Source organism: Sminthopsis crassicaudata, chromosome X (genome assembly GCF_048593235.1).
Source record: "Sminthopsis crassicaudata isolate SCR6 chromosome X, ASM4859323v1, whole genome shotgun sequence".
Lineage (NCBI taxonomy): Eukaryota > Metazoa > Chordata > Mammalia > Dasyuromorphia > Dasyuridae > Sminthopsis > Sminthopsis crassicaudata.
This window is the reverse complement of record NC_133623.1, coordinates 4,417,996-4,437,339: the sequence shown is the minus strand read 5'-3', so window position 1 is coordinate 4,437,339 and position 19,344 is coordinate 4,417,996. Positions and strand designations below refer to the sequence as shown.

The following is a 19,344-nucleotide window of genomic DNA, read 5'->3' as shown; positions in this document are numbered from 1 at the left end:
TATTAATAGCTAGCATTTTCATAGTGAAGCAAATGTGAATGAATGAATGAATGAAAAAGCATTCATGAAAGAACTGACTGTGCAGGGGAGACAAAGAAGAAACTAACCAGCTTCTCCTCCTCAAGAGGAGGAGCTCAATTTTTGCTCCAATTGGAGGACCGCTGCAAAAATCTTCTACAGCTGGGAGTCATCTACTTAGGGATAACAGAAGCCATGGGAGCCGATGAAATCATTCTGAGACAGGGAGAAGAGAAGAAAGACTTGAACAGAGCTCCAAGGAGCATCAACACTTGGAAAGAGTGTCACAGTCTGACAAAGGAAACGGAGGAGTGGGACGTGGAAAAAAACAGGGGGTAGTAACTTTATTGAGGACTCAGTGCTAGGAGCTAACTTTAGAAAAAGTATCAGAAAAAAAAAAAACAGAAAAAAACAAATTCCCTTCCGAATGGCCAAAGGCTGGCCCACACCAGGCCTAGACAGAAACAAGCTGAAAGGGCTTCTTGCAGAAAGGGAGAACTTAATAATTAGGGAGATGTCCCCTGTGCCTGGTTAGGTGGAGTTAAAATAGTCAAAATGTCAAGACTTCCCAAATCACTTTAGAGCTCTAATGTACAATCAGCTTTCTGATTGATGGGCCATTTAGGAGAATGAGATCCAGTGACACACCAATCACTCAAGGACATGGGACTTCATCCACGGGGAAGTTTCCTGCTGCCACAAAGCATTAGCCATCTACAATTTACCATCTCGGAGAAATGCTGCGGGCTCAGAGAGCCGCAATGATCCGTCTGGCATGGCACAGCTAGTGGAAGAGGGGGCGCTTGAACCCAGAGCTTCCCTGACTCTGAATACCTGCCACACCACGCTGCCCCAAATAAAAACAGCCCAATTTGTGTGCAAATAAAGGACCAAAAATAACAAGGGGAGAAATGCAAAAAGGAAGATGGAGGGGCTCCCTGGTAAGTGGCTATCCCCAAAATGACCCAGTACTCAATAAAACTAGAAAGGCAATGCAGCACCCGCAGGGGAGAATCCTGAAAGAGCCATGTCCAGAGACAAGAGCCATGATGGAGCCAGGAAATCTCACATGGCACTGGGGACAGAAATTCCCTAAAAATCGTACAGCAAATTCTTCAGTTGATTAATGATTAAGGAATACAAACAGATAATTTTCAGATGAAGAAATTAAAGCTGCTTCTAGTCATATGAAAAAATGTTCTAATCAGTAGAGATTAGAGAAATGCAAATGAAGACAACCCAGAGATCTCACTATACATCGCTCAGATTGGCTAAATGTCAGAAAAGGAGAATGATAAATGTTGAGTGTGGGAAACCTGGTACACTAATACATTGTTGGTGGAGTTGTGAACCTATCCAAACATTCTGGAGAGCAATTTGGAACTATGTCCAAAGGGCTATCAAACTGTGCATACCCTTTGCTCCAGCAGTGTCTCTACTAGGCCTGTATCCCAAAGAGATCTTAAAGGAGGGAAAGGGTTCCATGTGTGCAGAAAAGTTGTAGAAGGAGGAGATGGAGACCTGAGCAAGAAACTGGAAACTGAGTGGATGCCCATCAATTGGAGAATGGCTGAATAAGGAATATTATTGTTCTATAAGAAATGATCACCAGGCTGATTTAAGAGAGGTCTAGAGAGACTTACAGAACTGATGCTGAGAGAAGTGAGCAGAACCAGAAGATCATTGTACACGGCAACAAGAAGACTATACGATGATCAATTCTGATGGACATGGCTCTTCAACAATGAGATAATTCAGGCCAGTTCCAATGGTCTGGTGACAAAGAGAGCCATCGGCACCCAGAGAGAGCGGACTGAGTATGGATCATAACACAGCATTTTCGCCTTTGTTGTTTTTTGCTTGCTTTTTTTTCTTTCTCCTTTTTTTTTCCTTTTTGATTTTTCTTGAGCATCATGATCAATGTGGACATACATTTAGAAGAATTGAACTGTTTAATCTACATTGGATTCCTTGCTGTCTAGGGGTGGGAGGGGAAAAATATGGAACACAAGATTTTGCAGAGGTAAATGCTGAAAACTATCTTTGAACATATATGAAAAAAAATAAAACGCTATTATAAAAAAAAATTATGGCAAGAGGGCTGAACTGAGCTCCAAGGCCCATCTCACACTAGACACCGTCATCAGTTCCACCTGGATCGATGAACAAAACCAAGAGCAAATACGTTTTTGAAAATGGTTGAAAAAATGGGTTAGTATGGGAGCCGTAATGAGCTGTGCAGCTCAGCTCAAACCATGTCCTAAATCCCACTTGGATCAATGAACCAAACCAAGGGAAAATAATTTTCAAAAAACACCAGAAAGGCTATTCAGGAGCAAGTGTTGGGGAAAAAAGGGAATCACCACAAGGCCCCCAGCAGCCAAGGGGAGAATATTAAAAGAAGGCCCCCAGAGGAGAGGAAGTCCTTCTTCCTCCTTTCAAGCCCTAAGGGGATGCCCTATTGTGCTCACCCTTAAATCAGGGCCTATGGGCAAGCCGAATGGCCTTGGGCTGGGACTGGGGCTGCTGGGCAATGTTGGATGCTCACTGGGTGGTAGAAGGAGGAGATGGAGACCTGAGCTGATTGGGATGAACAAACTAAAGGCCAGAAAACATTTCTGAAAACTAAAGGAGGGAAGGAAAGGATAGAGATTAAAAAAAAAAAAACAGGACTTCCCTTGCCTCCCACAACATCTCCTGTCATGTCAGCTACTCAGCAAGAGGGAGAGCTGCCTCTCTCAGACTCTCCCTGAGGCTCCCTCTGTAAGAGATGTTTCAGACCCGTAAGGGAACTGAAAGTAGTTCCTTGGCTTGGAAATGGGAGCAACTGGAGTGGCTTTAGGTAAGTATTCGGGGGAAGCTGCTAAGATCTGACTTCCGTTGTTAAGTCAGCTAGTGGTGGTGAGCCAGCAGGCCAGGCTGAGGGCTTCCACAGGCCACCCTTCTTCAGAGCCCACATTTATATAGCATTCTGAGGTTTGCAACACTTCATGTGGATTATTTCATATTTTTTAAAGTAATTTTAAAAGTGCTTTTCTAAATACATGTAAAGACAGTTTTCAACTTTCACTTTTGCTTCCCCCCCAGGCAATTGGGGTTAAGTGACTTGCCCAGGGTCACACAGCTAGGAAGTATCAAGTGTCTGAAGCCAGACTGAACTAGCCTCCTCCTGACTTCAGGGCTGGGGCTCTATCCACTGCGCCACCCAGCTGCCCCTCAACATTCACTTTTTTAAGATGTTGTGTTCTAAATTTTTCTCCCTTACCTCCCCGCCTCCCCAAGACAGCGACCAATCTGATATAGGTTGAATACATGCAATCCTTTCAAATATATTTCTGTATCTGTCTTGTCGTGCAAGAAAAATCCGTCCAAAAGAAAAAAAAAACAAGCAAATAACAACAAAATAAGGTGACAAGTCCTCTGCTTTGATCCACATCCAGTCTCCATAATTCTCTCTCTGGATATGATTTTTCCACCCTCCCGAGACTATTGGAATTGTCTTGAATCACCATAGAAAATACTTTTATTACAAAGAAAACCAATCATATTGCATAATTATATTGCAAAATACTTTTTTGAAAAGTTCATAGGCTTCAGATTAGAACCACTGCTCAGAAAAAAGGATGAGGCAGGTAATAATAATAATAACAATAATAATAATGATTGTATATATGCAAGAGAATGAGAATGCAGCTCCCCTGTTTTGCTCTGATAGAAGATCAGGGAATAAAGTTACCTTAATGGTTTATTATGACCGAATTTTGTAGGATACTGATGTGCTTATGTTGTAGGAGAGCATTTAGGGCTATGTTTTTATTCAGCTGAATCAATGGTTCACATGGATTTCGTCACATGACCCTTTCAGCGCCCTGTGGGGTAGACAGTATTTTTATCCCTGTTTTAAAGAAGAAACTGAGGCAGTCTAATGCCTTGCCTCAGTTTCCACAGCAGGGCAGGATTTGGACATGGGGCTCTCTGACTGCCAAATCCAGCCCCTCTAGCCACAGCCTCCCTCCCCCGCAGCTTTGGGGTTCCAGAGTAATCACAGCACCTATCTCTCAGGGCTGGTGTGAGTCCCAGTGAGAGAGAATTCTTGAAGCATTTTCAGGAGGCCTGGCACACATAAGGAGCTTAATAACTGCCTGCTCCTTGCCCTTCCAGGCTGCCCCCCTCCCCGACAATAGAAGGCTTTGTCCTCCATTGGATGGAGAAGCAGGAGATTACCCGATGTGAGCTGACTCCCCTCTGGGGCCTTTCTTCCTCCCCTCGGCATCCCTTGCCCCTGCACCTGAGCCCTGGATCTCATTCCCCCAGCCTGCATCCAGCTGTCCTCCCAAGTCGCTCTTGCATCAATTATCATGTGTCTGCTGTCCTCCATCTATCTCTTCCTCATCTCCATATCTCCATGGGCTCTTTCTCCATTTATGTCTGGCTACATAAATGCTCAGGGCTCCCCCTAGCCTTTCAAGAAAACCAAATCAAGCATTCTGTGCTCTCCTGGCTCTGGCCCCCGACTTTCTGAAAAGGCTAATCTATGCGCCAGTCACCTTCCTGGGCCATCACTCTTTTGCTGTCTCCCGGCTTCAGGTCTAAGATCACTCTGTGACCTGAAAGTCATTTTAGGAGGAAGGAAGAAGACTGAGCAAAAGAAATCCCAGAGGCAGGGATTGTGGGGGACAGGAAAGGGAAGAAAATGGAGGCTTAAAGAGCAGAGAACCACGTAGCCCATGGCTCCATGGATCACGGGACTGCAGAGAAAGAACGTCAGCCTAGAGTTGGAAGGACCTTGAAAGGTGATCCAATCCAAAACCTCATGTTACAGAAAAGGAAACTGAGGCAGGCCAGACAGGGGAACTCACAGATATACTTGGTGTCAGAATTGGCTCCCACATTCAGGTGCCCTACTCCAAATCTAGAACACCACTGAGGCTGCAGAGAGCCCAGGGCCACTGCCCCCAAACGCAGTGCTTTCACTGAGGGATATTCCCAGGCCAGGAGGCACATTCACATAGTGCATATTGGGAAAGGCCCAAATGAGGCTGTGGGGCCTGGCTGGCCTGGGCCAGGGATGGCCAAGCACACCCCAAAGATGGCATTGCCTTAAGCCTGAGCTGTGTCTGAGGCAGAAGCCGTTCTAGCCAGAGGCCTTAAGGCTTGCTAAGCCCTTTTACATTGGTCTCTCATGTGATCCTGGGGCAACTCTGCTAGGTGAATGCTAGGATTTTATCCTCCCCATTTTACAGAGGAAGAAACTGAGGCTGGGAGAGGTGAAAGGACTTGTGCAAGATCCCATAGTGAGTAAGGGAGGATCAGACTCTGGACTTCCTGCCCCCAAGGCCAGCACTCCTCCCTGGCACCCCATCAGTGACCAGAGGAGCTCAGCTCATGCCACCTCCAGACAGCCCAGCAGCTCGGTGTGGGCCAAATCCCCTGGGCCTGAGATTGATTGTTCAGCAGCTTGATCGGCTTCCTCTCCGCTCCTAGCTACACCTTCCTGCGCCTCCGGCAGGGCTCCAAATCAATCTTCCGGCTCGACAGCCGGCCTGCGTGCTGCATCTCTAATTCCCTCAAGTGGCACAGGCTGAGAAGGGACAGGAGGGGCTGTCCAGTGGCAGCAGATCGGGGGGGGGGACCCCAGCGGCCAACCGCACACAGCACTCGGCTTCCCGGTCTGATCTGGAGAGGCACATAGCGATCACATCCCAGGGTCAGGGCCAACATCATCCTGGCATGGCTGCCACTCAGTGCCCACGGACCCAAAAGCCGGTACAAGGAGGGTGAGAGATTGATTGTGGGCCCATGACAGATAACATCCCAAACAGCCCCAAGGACAGAGACAACCGGGACGGGGGACTCACACAAGGAGCTGGAGCAAAAGCTAGAACCAAAGGGACATTGGTACCCTGAGACACCATAAGGCAATAGGGTGTGAAACTCCCAGGCCGAGTACTTGGACCTGCTGCTACTCAGCGGGGCCTTGGGTTAACCAGCCAGTCACTCTGGGAGCGGGGCGTGTGGAAGCACACCGTCACATGGGTGTAAATGGGCTCCTCCTGGACGTGTGGCCCGCTGCTATGAGTGGTGGGTCCAAGCCAGCCAAGCCTCCGGTGCCCACTCGGATTCTCCTCCACGCCTCACCCCAGTGTGCCAGTTGAGATTCATCTCAGGACCTTGGCATGGTGGGGTTTGAGAAGCCCCCAGTTATCTCCCCGCCCAGCTTGGGTTCCAATCACTGGTTTTTCACTGAACAATGGGGCACGCTCACAATGACCTCCCTCTCCTGACCAGTCCCCTGATGCCTCTCTGACGTTGCCCCGAGGTAACCCCAGCCGCAGCCATGGCTCTGGCCAAAAAAGGATAGCCCCGAACAGCTCCCCAAGGGGGCCAAGAAACCAGCGATACCGGAAGCCCAGGGAACAGCATCTGCTGGGGAAACTGTGGCCAAGAAGGGCTGCTGGCACCTGCCCTAAGCATGTGGGCAAGGGGCCTCTGTGTGTGGCTGCTGGGTAATGAATGCTTGGGGAAGAAAGTATGTAGAGCTTTGCAGGGGAACCCTCGCCAAGAGCCAGGGGCTGGGAAATGTGGACACTTAATGCCAGAGCGGCTTCCAGATGAGAGGGCCCAGCTACCCAAAGGCGGGGGAAGGCTGGCCTACAGAGCAAGAAAAAGTGGGGACAAATGGCCCCGGGGGGAGGACAGAGCCACAGACTCCCTTCTCCTATATCGAGGTGACAACTCAAGGTGTCATCCTGGAGGGGGGAGTGGGGGACAGCTGACTGAACCAGGAAGGAAAGCTTGTTTTCCTAAGAATGAGCCGCTGTCCAAAATGAAAGGGACTCACAGATGTCACTTACCGCCCCTCCAAGTTTCCACCAGTTTTACTGGGGAGAAAACCCAAGAAAACAGGCCTAGAAAGGGGAAGGCAGGCATTGACCCTGGCCATCCCCAGAAAAGCACCAGCCCCGGGGGGGCAGACCACGAGCCGGGCCCAGCACTGGCTCCCCAGCATCGCCCCTGACTCCAACTGAGAAGGAGACTTCGCCTCCATCCGGGTATTTCTACAGTTTACATTAGTAAAAAGCCAGATATGTGAAAACTTGACTCCCAGCAGGTTAACCTTTGAACCTGGCGCCCCATTTCTTCCATTCAATCAGGAGCTCAAGCTGAGAGCTTTCTCAGAGCTTCTACAAAGGCTTGAGTACAGCTGCTCCAAGGAACTGCCCAAAGAACCAAAGGCTTGGAGACAAGGGGGGTGCCATCTTCAACTCCAAGCCCCCGACCCTGACTGGGCAGCTACCAGGTATGAGGCCCTCTGTACTGACTGAGGGGAAGGGGCTGTCAGGGGAGAAAGAGAGAGAGCAGCAATGCACAGAAGGTAGCAAGAGGCCCACTTGGGCCACCGTCAACAAGAGCTGCTCCAAAGTGGGAAGGACTGCTGGGAAAGGGGATGGCTTTCCTCTCTTGGGGGGGGGGGGCACAGAACTGCCTGAGCAGTCTTTAAGACCCTGGAGGAAGGGATTCTTATTCTGGTACTGGTCATCAAAGTCCTTCCAGTTCAGAGGATTAATGAGGAAAGTGAATCAACAAATGAATGAATGAAAGCTTTTGGGACAAAGAGAGTGAGCCCAGGGCAGGGGCCTCCTTCCCATTGGAATACAACCCTGGGGGCAGTTAGAGTCACGAGGTCAGAGGTCACAGAAATGGAAAGTCCCCCAAAATACCGGGACTCTTTCCTAATACCAGAAGCCAAGGCAAAAGAAAGAAAGAAAGAAAGAAAGAAAGAAAGAAAGAAAGAAAGAAAGAAAGAAAGAAAGAAAGAAAGAAAGAAAGAAAGAAAGAAAGAAAGAAAGAAAGAAAGAAAGAAAGAAAGAAAGAAAGAAAGAAAGAAAGAAAGAAAGAAAGAAGGAAAAGGACCCACAGGTGCAGAAAGAAAGAAAGACCCATCAGTCGGGGAACGGCGGAACAAGCTGTGGTATATAGAGAACACTGTGCACAGAACAAGATAATTATGACACCAGACTTAGTTAGGTCTTCTCAGCATATAACAGTCTAAGACAATTCCCGAGGTCTCATCCTCATAGAGAGAAAGCTCTGGGGTCTGAAAAGAGGTCTGAAAAGAGACTGTAATAGTTCACTATTTTCACTTTTTCGTTTTTGTTTTTTCCTCGTGGTGGTTTCTTTTTGTGCTGCTTATTTCACAGAATGACCAATGTGGAAATACATTGAATATGATTGTACATGTACAGCCTGTAGCTGATTGCATGCTATCTTGGGGTGTGGAGAAGGAAGGGCAGAAGGGAGATAAAATGAAACTCAAAAATCGTATCAAAGCAAATGTTGAATGAAATGATTGAGGCTGGTTCCAATGATCTTGTGATGGGGAGAGCCATCTGCACTCAGAGAGAGGATTATGGGAACTGAGGGTGGATCACAACATAGCATTCTTACTCTTTTGGTTGTTTGTTTTGTTGTTTGTTGTTGTTCATTTGCATGTTATTTTCTTTCTCATTTTTTTTGCTTTTTGATTTGATTTTTCTTGTGTAGCAAGCAAATTGTATGCATATATGGGATTTAACATATATTTTAACATGTATGATGTATATCGGATTACTCGACATCTAGGAGAGGGGGTGGGGGGAAGGGGGGAATTGGAACAGAAGGTTTTGCAAGGGTCAGTGTTGAAAAATGACCCATGTATATGTCTTGTAAATAAAAAGCTTTTATAAAGAAAAAAAGTAAATGTTGAAAACTATCCAGATGTAACTGGAAAAAATCAAATACTATGGGGGGCAGAAAAATCACTATAATCATTATCTGGTGCCAAGGTCCGTCAGTCGGAGCTCTGCACTTCTCCTGACACTCCACACAGGCCTTCAGCTCTTCACTTTTGAACTGTTAAAAATAGCTGGCCGGGGGTGGGGGGGGTGGGAAGGGGGTTCTGCCTGCCTCAGGTCCCTCCCCAATCCAGTCCATCCTCCATTCGGCCTCCAAAATGATTTTTCTAAAGTACAGGCGTGACCCCCCTACTCAATACTCTCCAGTGGCTCCCTATTGCCTCCAAGATCAAGTAGAATATGCTCCGTTTCTCACTCCAAGCCCTGTCCTCCCTTTCCAGGCTCTTACTCCTTACTCCCCAAGGAAATCCTTTTCTTTTTTTTAAATTAAGTATTTTTTAATTTTATAATTATAATTTTTGACAGTACATAGGCCTGGGTAAATTTTCACAACATTATCCCTTGTACTCACTTCTGTTCCAAATTTTCCCCTCCTTCCCTCCACCCCCTCCCCTAGATGGCAGGCATTCCCATACATGTTAAATCTAGTATATCCTGGATACAATATATGTGTGTAGAACCGAACAGTTCTCTTGTTGCCAGGAAGAATGGGATTCAGAATATAAAAATAACCTGGGTAGAAAGACAATAAATAGTGCAAACAGTTGACACTCATTTCCCAGTGTTCCTTTTCTGGATTTATCTGATTCTGTCCATCAATGATCAATTGGAACTGGATTAGATCTTCTCTTTGTTGAAGAAATCCACTTCAAGGAAATCCTTTTGTAGCCAGTGAGTCCAGCCTCCTGGCTGGGTCCACAAACAAGCCCCTCTATCTCTGGGCACTATCTCTGGTCATCCCCCAGGCCCGGAGCACTCCCCTTCCCCTGGTCTGACCACCAAGCACTTGGACTTCCTTTAAGTCCCAAGTCCAATCCCTCCTCCTCCCTGGTCATTTAAGGGCCTTCCCTCCGACCATAGTTTCCCATTTATCCCCCCGAGAGCTTCATATATATATATATATATATATCTGCGTGTGGTCTCTCCCACTAAATCATAAGCTCCTTGAGGTCCAGGACTGCCTTTTGCTTCTGTATCCCTAGCACTTGACATGGTGCCTGACCAGTGGACTGCTCTACCACATACTCTGCTTGGAGAGTTCCAGGGGCTGAGAGCAAACGACACCAAAGAACAAGACCATGTGAACTTGCACTGGGACCTCGCAGCATCCCCCAGATCCCAACTGTCTCTGAGGATGGCAGTCATGTGACTGCTGACCAGGCTGGAGCTGCCTAAGATTTCTGGAAGGACCCTCGGTTTGAAATAGGAGGCCCTCGGGATAAATGCTGGACATCAGAGACCTTGGCTGAGTGTCTTCCCTCCCGAGCCTCACTTTCCTTCCCTGTCCATGATGGAGCTCTAATGTTCAGGCTACCCAACCGGAAAGCAACCCCAGGCAACAGTACCACGACCCAAACTTGAGAAGTTCTCAGCCTTCTGAAAAAATACAATCTATAGATTTAGTCTCAAGGGGCTTCAGGTTATCTTGTCCAACCCCTTAATTTGACAGGGGGTGGGGGGAGACCCAGGACTGCCCAAGGCCCCACAGGAAGTGGCAGAGCCAAAACTCAAACCCAGGCCCTCGGGTTCCAAATCTCCCCCTCTTCCCATTGTACTCTGCTGCCGTGAATAATCAGGGCTCAAGAAAATGGCAGAACCGAAAGACGTATGGCTCCCATATGGCTTGAGAATAAACCAGAGCAGTCTATGCCGCCCTTAACAATAGGGTTGATGAAATATGGAAGGGAAGAGGGGCCCCGGGAAAGGCACCTTCATTTGGACTTATGACCGGCATCACGGGAAGCAGTGCGGTCCCAGGCCAAGGAAGTCCCACGGTTTGGAGGACAAGGCTCTCGGCACCGGGCTGCTGCTCACCAGCAGTTTGTACTTTCTCTGAAATCCTGGCCCATCACCAAGAAGACATTTTCAGGAGGGGCCAGGGGGGTTCTAGGGGGCGTTCACAAGCGGGACTCGTGAGGCAGCTGGATTCCTGAAACAGTTTGGCTCCAGGGAGGCGATTTTTCGTACCACCCCTCAGAGAGAGCATCAGCAACTGGGCCTCTGGACCATCTGGAAGGGCCGGATCTGATGGCCGAGCCCTAAGAGCTTCCACCAGAAAGCACGTTCTCATCCAGCGCACTGGAGGAACGTGGCTCGCTCCACTCCGGGCCCTGGCCAACTCTAGACTGCGATCATTTACTAAATACAAGCGGCTAACCACAAACACATGGCAGGGAGATCAAGGAAGAAACATGGCAGAAAAAGCCCTTCTCTCAGGAGCCCAGGCGGGGGGGAAGAGGGGGTTCCTACAGGGCCCACCTGCCAGGACTTGGGACAGCCCATAGCAGGGACACAAAGGCCTCGAGAGGCAGGAATCTCCTGTCCCATACTCCTTAGTGGTGGGATCTCCCTGCTCTGGCCTCAGTTTTCTCAGCTTTAAAACAAAGGGTTGGACTCCATTATCCCTGCAGGCCTTTCTGGGTCTATAACTGATTTTCTGACCTTGGGCCTAGCAATTCCGAGCTCATGAGTGTTCAGGACCTGGACCCCCAGGGGCCTTGCTGAGGTCTATGGGCTCCATCCCAGACTGTACTTCAAAGCATAAAATTGGAACCACAGGACGCAAAAGAGGTCGGAGGTTGGACAAAAGAAAGATGCAGTTGTTTCCCCAAATTTACAGACCCCGTGAAATACACCCACAGACCCCCGGGGTTACGAGCATGGGGAGAAGGAGCAATCACCAAGGGGGTTGGCCCGAGGGAGCAAGCAGAACCCCAAGTGGAGGCTGCTGGACCTGAAGTGAGGGAGAGAAAAACAAACCATAAAAAACAGAGGAGAAAGAGGGAGGGAGGGATGAAGAAAGGGAGGGCTGGAGGGAGAAGGCCATTGGCTTTGGATGTCAGGTGTTCCCTGACCTTGGACAGAGGAGTTTCAAGAGGCCAGTGTTGCAGAAACCAAATTCCAGGAGGGAGGGGAAGGAGGGCAGGGTGGTTGGAAAAGGGGAAGGGGCAACAGCCAAGAGCCCTGGCGCTGGACAAGGATGATAAGCCGCCTACCTGGCCCAGCCCTCCCTGCCCGGCCACAGGGGGGTGCTGCCCAGAGGCTCGAACCAGTCCCATCCTGTCTCTTCCCAGGGGAGCAAGAGCTGAACTCGGGGGCTTTGCCTCCAAGTGAAGCATTCTTGGCCTTGGCCTCCCACTACCCCCCACATGCAGGGATCAATGGAGCTGATGCTTCAGAGCTACTCCAGTAGACAGGAAGCATTTATTAAGCCCTTAATGTGTACAAGGCACCACGTGCCATGCCTTAGGTGCAGAGTGAGGAAGAACTACAGGGCAGTAAACAAGACTGGAGACAGGAGAGTGGCAACAATGACCCCAGACTTGTGTTGTGAAGAGAGACAAGTGTGCCTGGGTCCATGTGCTCCCTCCCCACTACACACCCGCCCACATCTGGCCACACTCACGGACTCAAGGAGGCTGCTATGCAGCCCAAGCTGGAGGATGAGTTTATAAGCAGCACAGTCAAAAGGGGCACTGCAGCAGGTGGGGTGCCAGGCCCGGACTCAAGAAGACCCCAGTTTGAATGCTACCATCTGTACTTAGTGACCCCAGGCAAGTCACTTCATCCAGGCTGCCTCAATTTCCTCATCTATAAAACAACGACATGACCAACCACTGCAATATCTTAGTCCAAAAGAGCCCAAATGGGGCCACAGAGAGCTGGACACGACCGAAATCAAGACAAAACCATGACAGCATGGTCGAGAGGCTCCCAGCGCGCCATGGGGATCTACAGGAAGACACAGAAGAGCATTTCAGTGTTCATCCCTAGCCCACCCTGGCTCCGAGGCAAGGACAGAAGCGCCCCAGCCAATGAAGACTTCACAGAAAACATTCGTCCATCCCCATCTTCTCCTCCCAGCGCCATTTTGGTCCAGGTCGTTCTCTCAGTCAACACACCAGGGATATGCAGGGGGACAATTGATTCCTCTAGCTCTTTGACCTTTCCCTGTTTACCAAATCCCAGAGTAGCCCATCTGCCCGCCCTCCCTCTCACTGCACCGCACGGACCCTTCCTTGGCTACTCATCGATTCTCTGGGCTACGGTGGTACCCGGGCCATGGGGTGACACATTTGGGCTGACTCCCACCCTGGAGCCCTCTGGGGCCTCCGTAAGATGCTAAACAGGGCCTGGGGCTGCAGCCAGGCAGACTTGGGAGAAGGGGAGGATAATTGAATATCAAGCTCCAGTACTTGTATGAACATCCCTTAACGCAGGAGACGGCTCCCTTGTAAATGAACCCATTATATTCATTTTCATCTTCCCTCAGCTTCATTTAAATGGCTCACACTGGTCTTGGGGGAGAAAAATGTCCCTGGATATAATGAAATCGTCCTTAAGAGTACAGCAAACCCCTTAAAATCGCATGTTTCCAGAAAAATCTATAATCCTGATTAAAGTAACAATGATTGCCCCAAGATTAATAGGCCTGTGCGAGGCTCAGATCAGACCCCCTTTAGAATGGCAACAAATGAGCCTATAATACAGATGGCAATCATGACCCTCACGTGGGAGCTCTGGGGCCGGCGAGCCATTTCTCCCAAAGAGGAGGGAGCCCCCGAAGTTCATCTCCAGAGCCCCCTCCCCCTCACATGAGCACCTTTCTATGCCGTGTGCGTAACATGGCAGCCGATGTCCCCGGCTCCAAGAAGGAGCTAACAAATGAAGCCCCTAGAACCAAGCTGTTTCCCCAAATGCTCTGAGCCCCCCGTAGCGAGCTTCACACAATTTCCCGGGGCCTCCAAACATGCGCCCCGAACACGCTCTCCCAGCTTCCGCATTTGGGTCAATAATCAGGCAGCATCCTCCTAGGCTCCCCAGGTTAAGGGCGTCAGAGCCACTCCGGCTCCATCTCTTGCAGCCCCCGGATTTACCCCTTCAAGAGTGAGCATTTCTGGGTTCCAATGCCTCTCACATTCAACCTTTCCTCTCCATAGCTTCCTCTGGGCAGGGGAAGGCTGGCTGAGGTCCTAGACTTCCATGAAAGAAGCCTCCACCAAAAGCTTCCTCTGCTCTGCCAGCTCCCCTATAGGCCACAGGCAGTCAGTGACCTAGCATTTTAGCAGGTTACTCACTTGCTCAAGAACCCCCCACCTTGCTACATTATTGCCACTCATCTTATACGCAGTGGGAGAAGGGCACCCACTTTTGAGTTTTAAGGCAAGCATCCTCCCAGTAGCCCTGCAAAGTAGGTAGCACTGAGTGTTGTAACCACACTGGATAGACTATCAGTGAGTGAGTTTGACTTCAATTCCTGGCAAAGTTCTGAACTCGATTACTAGAGGCCTAGTTACGGAGCTTTGGGATCACCTTGAGCCAGCCCGGGTTCATCCAGACGAGTCACACGGACGTCTGTGCCACGGCCTGGATCAACAAAGCTGAGCAGAAAGAGCAGCAGGGGGCCCCCAGCCTGCGCCTCTCCCTGCTGCGGCCTGTTGGGCTCCCAGGATGGCCTTTGGAGCAGGGAAAAGTCCATAGTCCATCCTTGAGTGGTCCTGAAGTAGATCATTATCCTGACCTGGCCATCTCTGGGAGAAGCACCCCCAAGGGTGGATGAGCAGATCCAAAGCTCAGAGCCACCTCTTCCAGGCTTCCCCTGCCTTTGTCACAATGACCAAAGCTCATTCATCCTATCCTGAGGCAGACCCCACTCCCCATCCAAGAAAAGAGGGGATGGAAAGAGCATGGTGGCTGCCACATTGACAGGCTCCCAAGGTACCACTGACAGATGTTGTATTTTACTGCTCTCTTCATGTTGATTCTGCATCTCCTCCCGGGAGAACAGAAGCTTCCCGAGAGCAGGAGTTGCTTTGTCTCTGGGTCCCCCGACACCAGGCCTGGCACCCGGCCCAGAAGAGCCATCCCGGGAACGCTAGGTCAGAAACCTGGCAAGCTACACCCGGTGGCAAAGTCAGACAGACCCAAATTTCTCAAAGCCCAAAGCACAGAGGGGAATGACCGAGATGAACCCTAAGCACAGAGCCCCAGGCCAAGATAACACATGGGCAAAAGCCAAGGCCCCACGGTTCCCCTAAGCCAGGGCCTCAATATGCCAGTTCCCATAGTTGCCAGGTCATGTCTCCAAGATTCTCTTCCCAAGTGCGCCACGTGGTGGAGACCACAGCGTAGCAAGGTTCCAGAGCACTCTGCTCTAGAGGTGCCAGCTGGGACCAAAGGAGACCCCCAAATCAGGTCTCAGAAGAAAGGGAAGTCAAAAGAAGGGAGGGAAGTAGAAAGAAAGAGGAAAGGGAGGCAGGATGTATGCTGCAATGGAAAGATGGAAGAAATGGGCAGAGCTTTGAGCACAAAACAGATGATGAGATAGCCAAAGGGGAACATGCTACATAGAGTGTGCCAGGTGGCACACTGACGACAACATAGGAGCCTTGGTGCAAGTTTTAGAGGGTTAATTTCTCCAAAGAAAAGTCTCCAGTTGGCTGAAAGTCCAGGGAGCCGGTGGTCCAGGGAGCCTGTGATCCAGGGAGCTGGTGGTTCAGGGAGCTGGTGGTCCAGGGCAGATGCCAAGCTAAGTCTCTTCTCCAGGACACCCGCACCATTCCTTCAATTGAGCTTTACGTGCCACAGGCTGAAGGTCCCTCCCTCGCCTAGAGGCCCCCTTCTGCTCACTCTGTCCACAACCAGCTACCAAGACATTATCCAGCTGGCATGTGCCCGGGGACCATCATGTACCTAGGCCCGGTCCACTGTGGATTGACCCTACAGACCCGGGATGTCCAGGTCTTTCTCAGCTGAAGTGCTCTAGGGGCGTCCCCTCAATTTCCTGCATTCACCCCAGGGGTTTTTGGACCCAAATGTAAAACTTTCCATTTGTGTCTTTTCAGTTTCACACAACGAGACTCGTCCCGATGTTCCAGTCTGTCCACGTCACTTGGGACTTTCCATCGTCCTCCCAAATGTCAGCAGTTCTTCTTCAGTCAAGGTCATCTTCAAATGTGACAAGGATGGCATTTATGGCAGGTCATCAATAAAAACATCCAGCAGCACACGGCAGAGCCCAGATCCCCAGAGAACTCACTCGAGGCGCAGAGCGAATAATTAATGGTGACTCTGGAGCCGGCACTCGACCGCTTCCAAATCCCCCCCAATCATACCACTGGCTAGCTCGCAGCTTTCCATCTTGCTCACAAGAATGGCCCTGGGAATGGCAGATGTTTTGCTAAAATAAATAATCAGGTAAACCATTTCCTACATGCTGTTGCCAGCGGCGTGCCATCCACAACTCTCATGGGCCTGCTCCCAAGCCCTTGATCTTAATCCTGAGGACCAAAGTCCAGCCTGGAGCCTGCCCCAGATCTCCAAGCCATTCCTCCTATTCTGTTGACACTGAGCAGCTCCCCTTTGAGCCCGGCCATCCAACGGAGTCAGAATCCGTCCCTTCTCTCCTCTTCTAATCCCCATCCCTCCATCCCCTCTGCGCTACAAATCTAGATAAACTTGATCAGCAGCATTCCCCTTGTCGACCGCTTTGGCAATCCCACCAAGGAAGGAAACACCGCACACTTGATGAAACAAGGCTGGCCCTTTGTAGCCTGAATAATAACCCCTTTTCCCCAAGTTCAACACTTTGGGGACAGACTTTAGGAGGACCATGGGGCTTCCCTTTGCACATGCCCACATCCTCTAATGTGGAAGAACCCGCCATGTCATAGAACTCTCCCGGTAGTCCAGATGATTCTTGAGGACCTCCCGTTTGTGGACTCCATTTCTTTTCCCCTTTTTGGAGCCCCTCTGCCCTTCCCCCACCTTAAGCTACTCCTTCAGTTTTTCCCAACCTTCCCGATACCATAATGTCCCACCCGTTACAATCCATGAGAGGATGGAGTTCGAAGATAGAGCTTGTCTGGGTCAGGTGACTTCAAGTCCTCCAGGGCAGCTGGCTGTTCTCTATCTCCCTACTGATCTCCTGGTTAGTCGTGTTGGGGACCTTCTCCCCCGGAGGTGGCAGGACTACCATCTGAGAGGGACAGTTCTGCTTTCTCTCCACTATTAATGGCTACCCTGTACCTGATGAACAGAGAACCTTTCCCGGAGCCTCCTTGTCCACGAGAGAACTCAAGAAACCTCCCAGCCCTTCCGTGTTCTGTCGTCTGGCCCTGGCTTTCTATGCCAGCCTCAGAGCTCCCCAAGATCACTCATCATTCAGGCCCTGCGAGATCACACACACTCCTTGTCATCTTCCCAAGCAAAGTAGAGCCATTCCAACACCTGGGCAGCTGGCAGCGCGCCCAGGCAAACACGCCAGTGTAATGGGAGGAAGAAGGGCCCGGGTCCTGCCCGACGCAGCCATGAGCCTCTCTTTCCACTCACTCTACTTCTCCCGGGAGACTGAAGAAAGTGGAGGGACAAAGCCCTCCCCCAGCCAAGCCAACTAAGCAGCCCTTCGAACCCCAGCCCCCAAATTAGGCTTTGTCCAAAGCGGGCATTTCTGGGAGATAAAACCCGGGTCCCGTCCAGTGGGCTGCGATCGCCCAAAAGGGCCATTCACTTCATAGGGTTACCGGAGAGGCCGAATCTGAAACAGTGCCTTGGATGGTGTGGGGAAGCCAGCCTCAGGAAGCCCAGGTTCAAAGCCCAGCCCTGCCCCTTACCATATTACATGACCTCAGAAGCAACCTTGCTCTGTGGGCCTGGTTTCCTCATCTGGTAAATGGTGAGCTTAGACTTCCCGGCCCCCAAGCTTCTCTCCAGCCCTCCAAGATCCGAGGCTCTCTCTGCTCCCTGTGTCCTCACACCCCTTTTCCAGTCATGTGGCGGAGGTGCCCACTGGGTGCCACTACCACCCCGAACTCCCCTGGTTGGGATTAAGAGGTCCTTGCAAAGCTAGTTCCCAGGGGACCGAAATGAAAAAGCCACCATCTCTCTATACCCTCCCCTTCCCAAAGCCAGTCCTTCAAGAGCATAACCTATGACAATAAAACTAACCACAATCGTCGTGGCCATTTCTAGGGTACCCCAACACTGACCGAGACCTTCCTGGGAGGCAATCGCTACAGAGACCACGGTTCCTATTTCACAGATGAGCAAACTGAGGCTCTGAGAGGTAGAGAGGCTCAAAGGCCCGGCACTCTTGGTAGGCCATCACGAGGGACATGCCCACTGGGCACAGAGCTCACATCACACTCCTGGGACTTTTCCCAGAAGATGATTTTGGTTGGCCACCCCGAGCATCGGGAATGAGGGCTGAGGGAAAGAGCAAATGACCAACGACACGTTGAGGGGGAAAGTGGAAGAACTGCTCCCGTAGCACACAGCAGCGCCTGGCCCGCTGCTCGCCCGCTGCGGGACATTAAGTGGACCACTCGCCCTCCACGAGTCTCCACTGCCTCCTTGTCCACCCACCGAGGGGGTTGGAGTACAGGAAATCGGGGCTCTGTTCCTCTGGGCCCTTAAGATGCCGCTCCAGGCCTAGGATGAGGGGGGCCCTTGTGTGGCCCTCCACTTCCCACTCCCCAGGCCCATTGTTTAAAGCCCCAAGGAGCCCCCGGGTAAAATCTAACCTCCTGCATGCTTTGCGATCCTTCAAGGGCTGCAGCTCGAGGCCCCACTGTTCCAATTTCCCAGAGAGCCAAGGTTACAGGAATCCAGCTCGGGCTGTCTGCACACATCTGGCCTTCTCCTCCCCCAAGCCAAGGCTCTTCCTCCCTCCTCCCCAACCCCCTTCCCCCCACTGGGCCAGGCCTCCGGCAGCAGGGGCTTGAGGGGCAGAGGCCCCAGCAGCAGCTGGGCCCAGCCCAGGGAGAGAAGGGGGAGGGGAGCAGGGGGGAGCAGGGACAGGGAGGGAGGAAGCAGCCGAGCGGTGGGGGCCGTCCTTGGAAGGGATGGGCCCTTCAGCAGTCAGGTGCTTTCAAGCCCGGCCCTGCCTCAACTCCACACATGTTTCAAATCTTCCCTTAAAGGTTCCTCCAGGAGGGATGGCTTCCTCCCAGATGAGCAAAGGGTCGAGAGCTGATGCTGAGACAGCAGGGGAGGGAGTGCCAGGCCCACCATGCCCTCCCTCCTGGCCTGCCACTTATGCTCTCCGACCTATAGGTGACCACCGGGCTCGGACCCTGGTACTCCTCAGCACGGATTTTCCTTCCCTTCTCCGTCTGAGCCAACCCCCCTCCCGTCTCCGGGCCGTGGCCCCGTGCCCACAACATGGCCCCCCATCCAGATCACCTGTCGTGAGACCAAGCAGTAAAGCCCTTCCTTCTCTAAGCCCCCAAAGCATTCCCTTGGCTGGGTAGCTAATGGTCTGGCCTCGGGGGACCAGGCATTATAGCTCTGCAGCTGGCCCATCCCCACCCCCTACCCACTAGAGACAGAAAGCCTTGTTTCTGGGCCAGAACCATCTCCCGGTGTCCCATAGACACAAAAGGAGTACGTTACAGGGCTTGTTCTGGGGTCCCTGCTGAACGCCGCAGTGGCT

The 19,344-nt window shown here is 51.1% G+C and overlaps 1 protein-coding gene across 2 annotated transcripts in view; it reads right to left on the bottom strand.

Moving 5' to 3' along the window:
• SHROOM4 (shroom family member 4) overlaps positions 1–19,344 on the bottom strand; it is a 138,117-nt gene that overhangs the window by 111,261 nt on the left and 7,512 nt on the right. Inside the window, exon 1 of one of the 2 annotated variants that reach the window (XM_074276951.1) lies at positions 18,434–18,632. The exons of the other annotated variant lie outside the window; for it this stretch is intronic. Within the exon in view, the coding sequence (XP_074133052.1) occupies positions 18,434–18,541 (108 nt within the window). The 5' untranslated portion in view covers positions 18,542–18,632. Of the gene's footprint in view, positions 1–18,433; positions 18,633–19,344 lie in introns of those variants that run through there. 2 annotated transcript variants of the gene reach the window in all.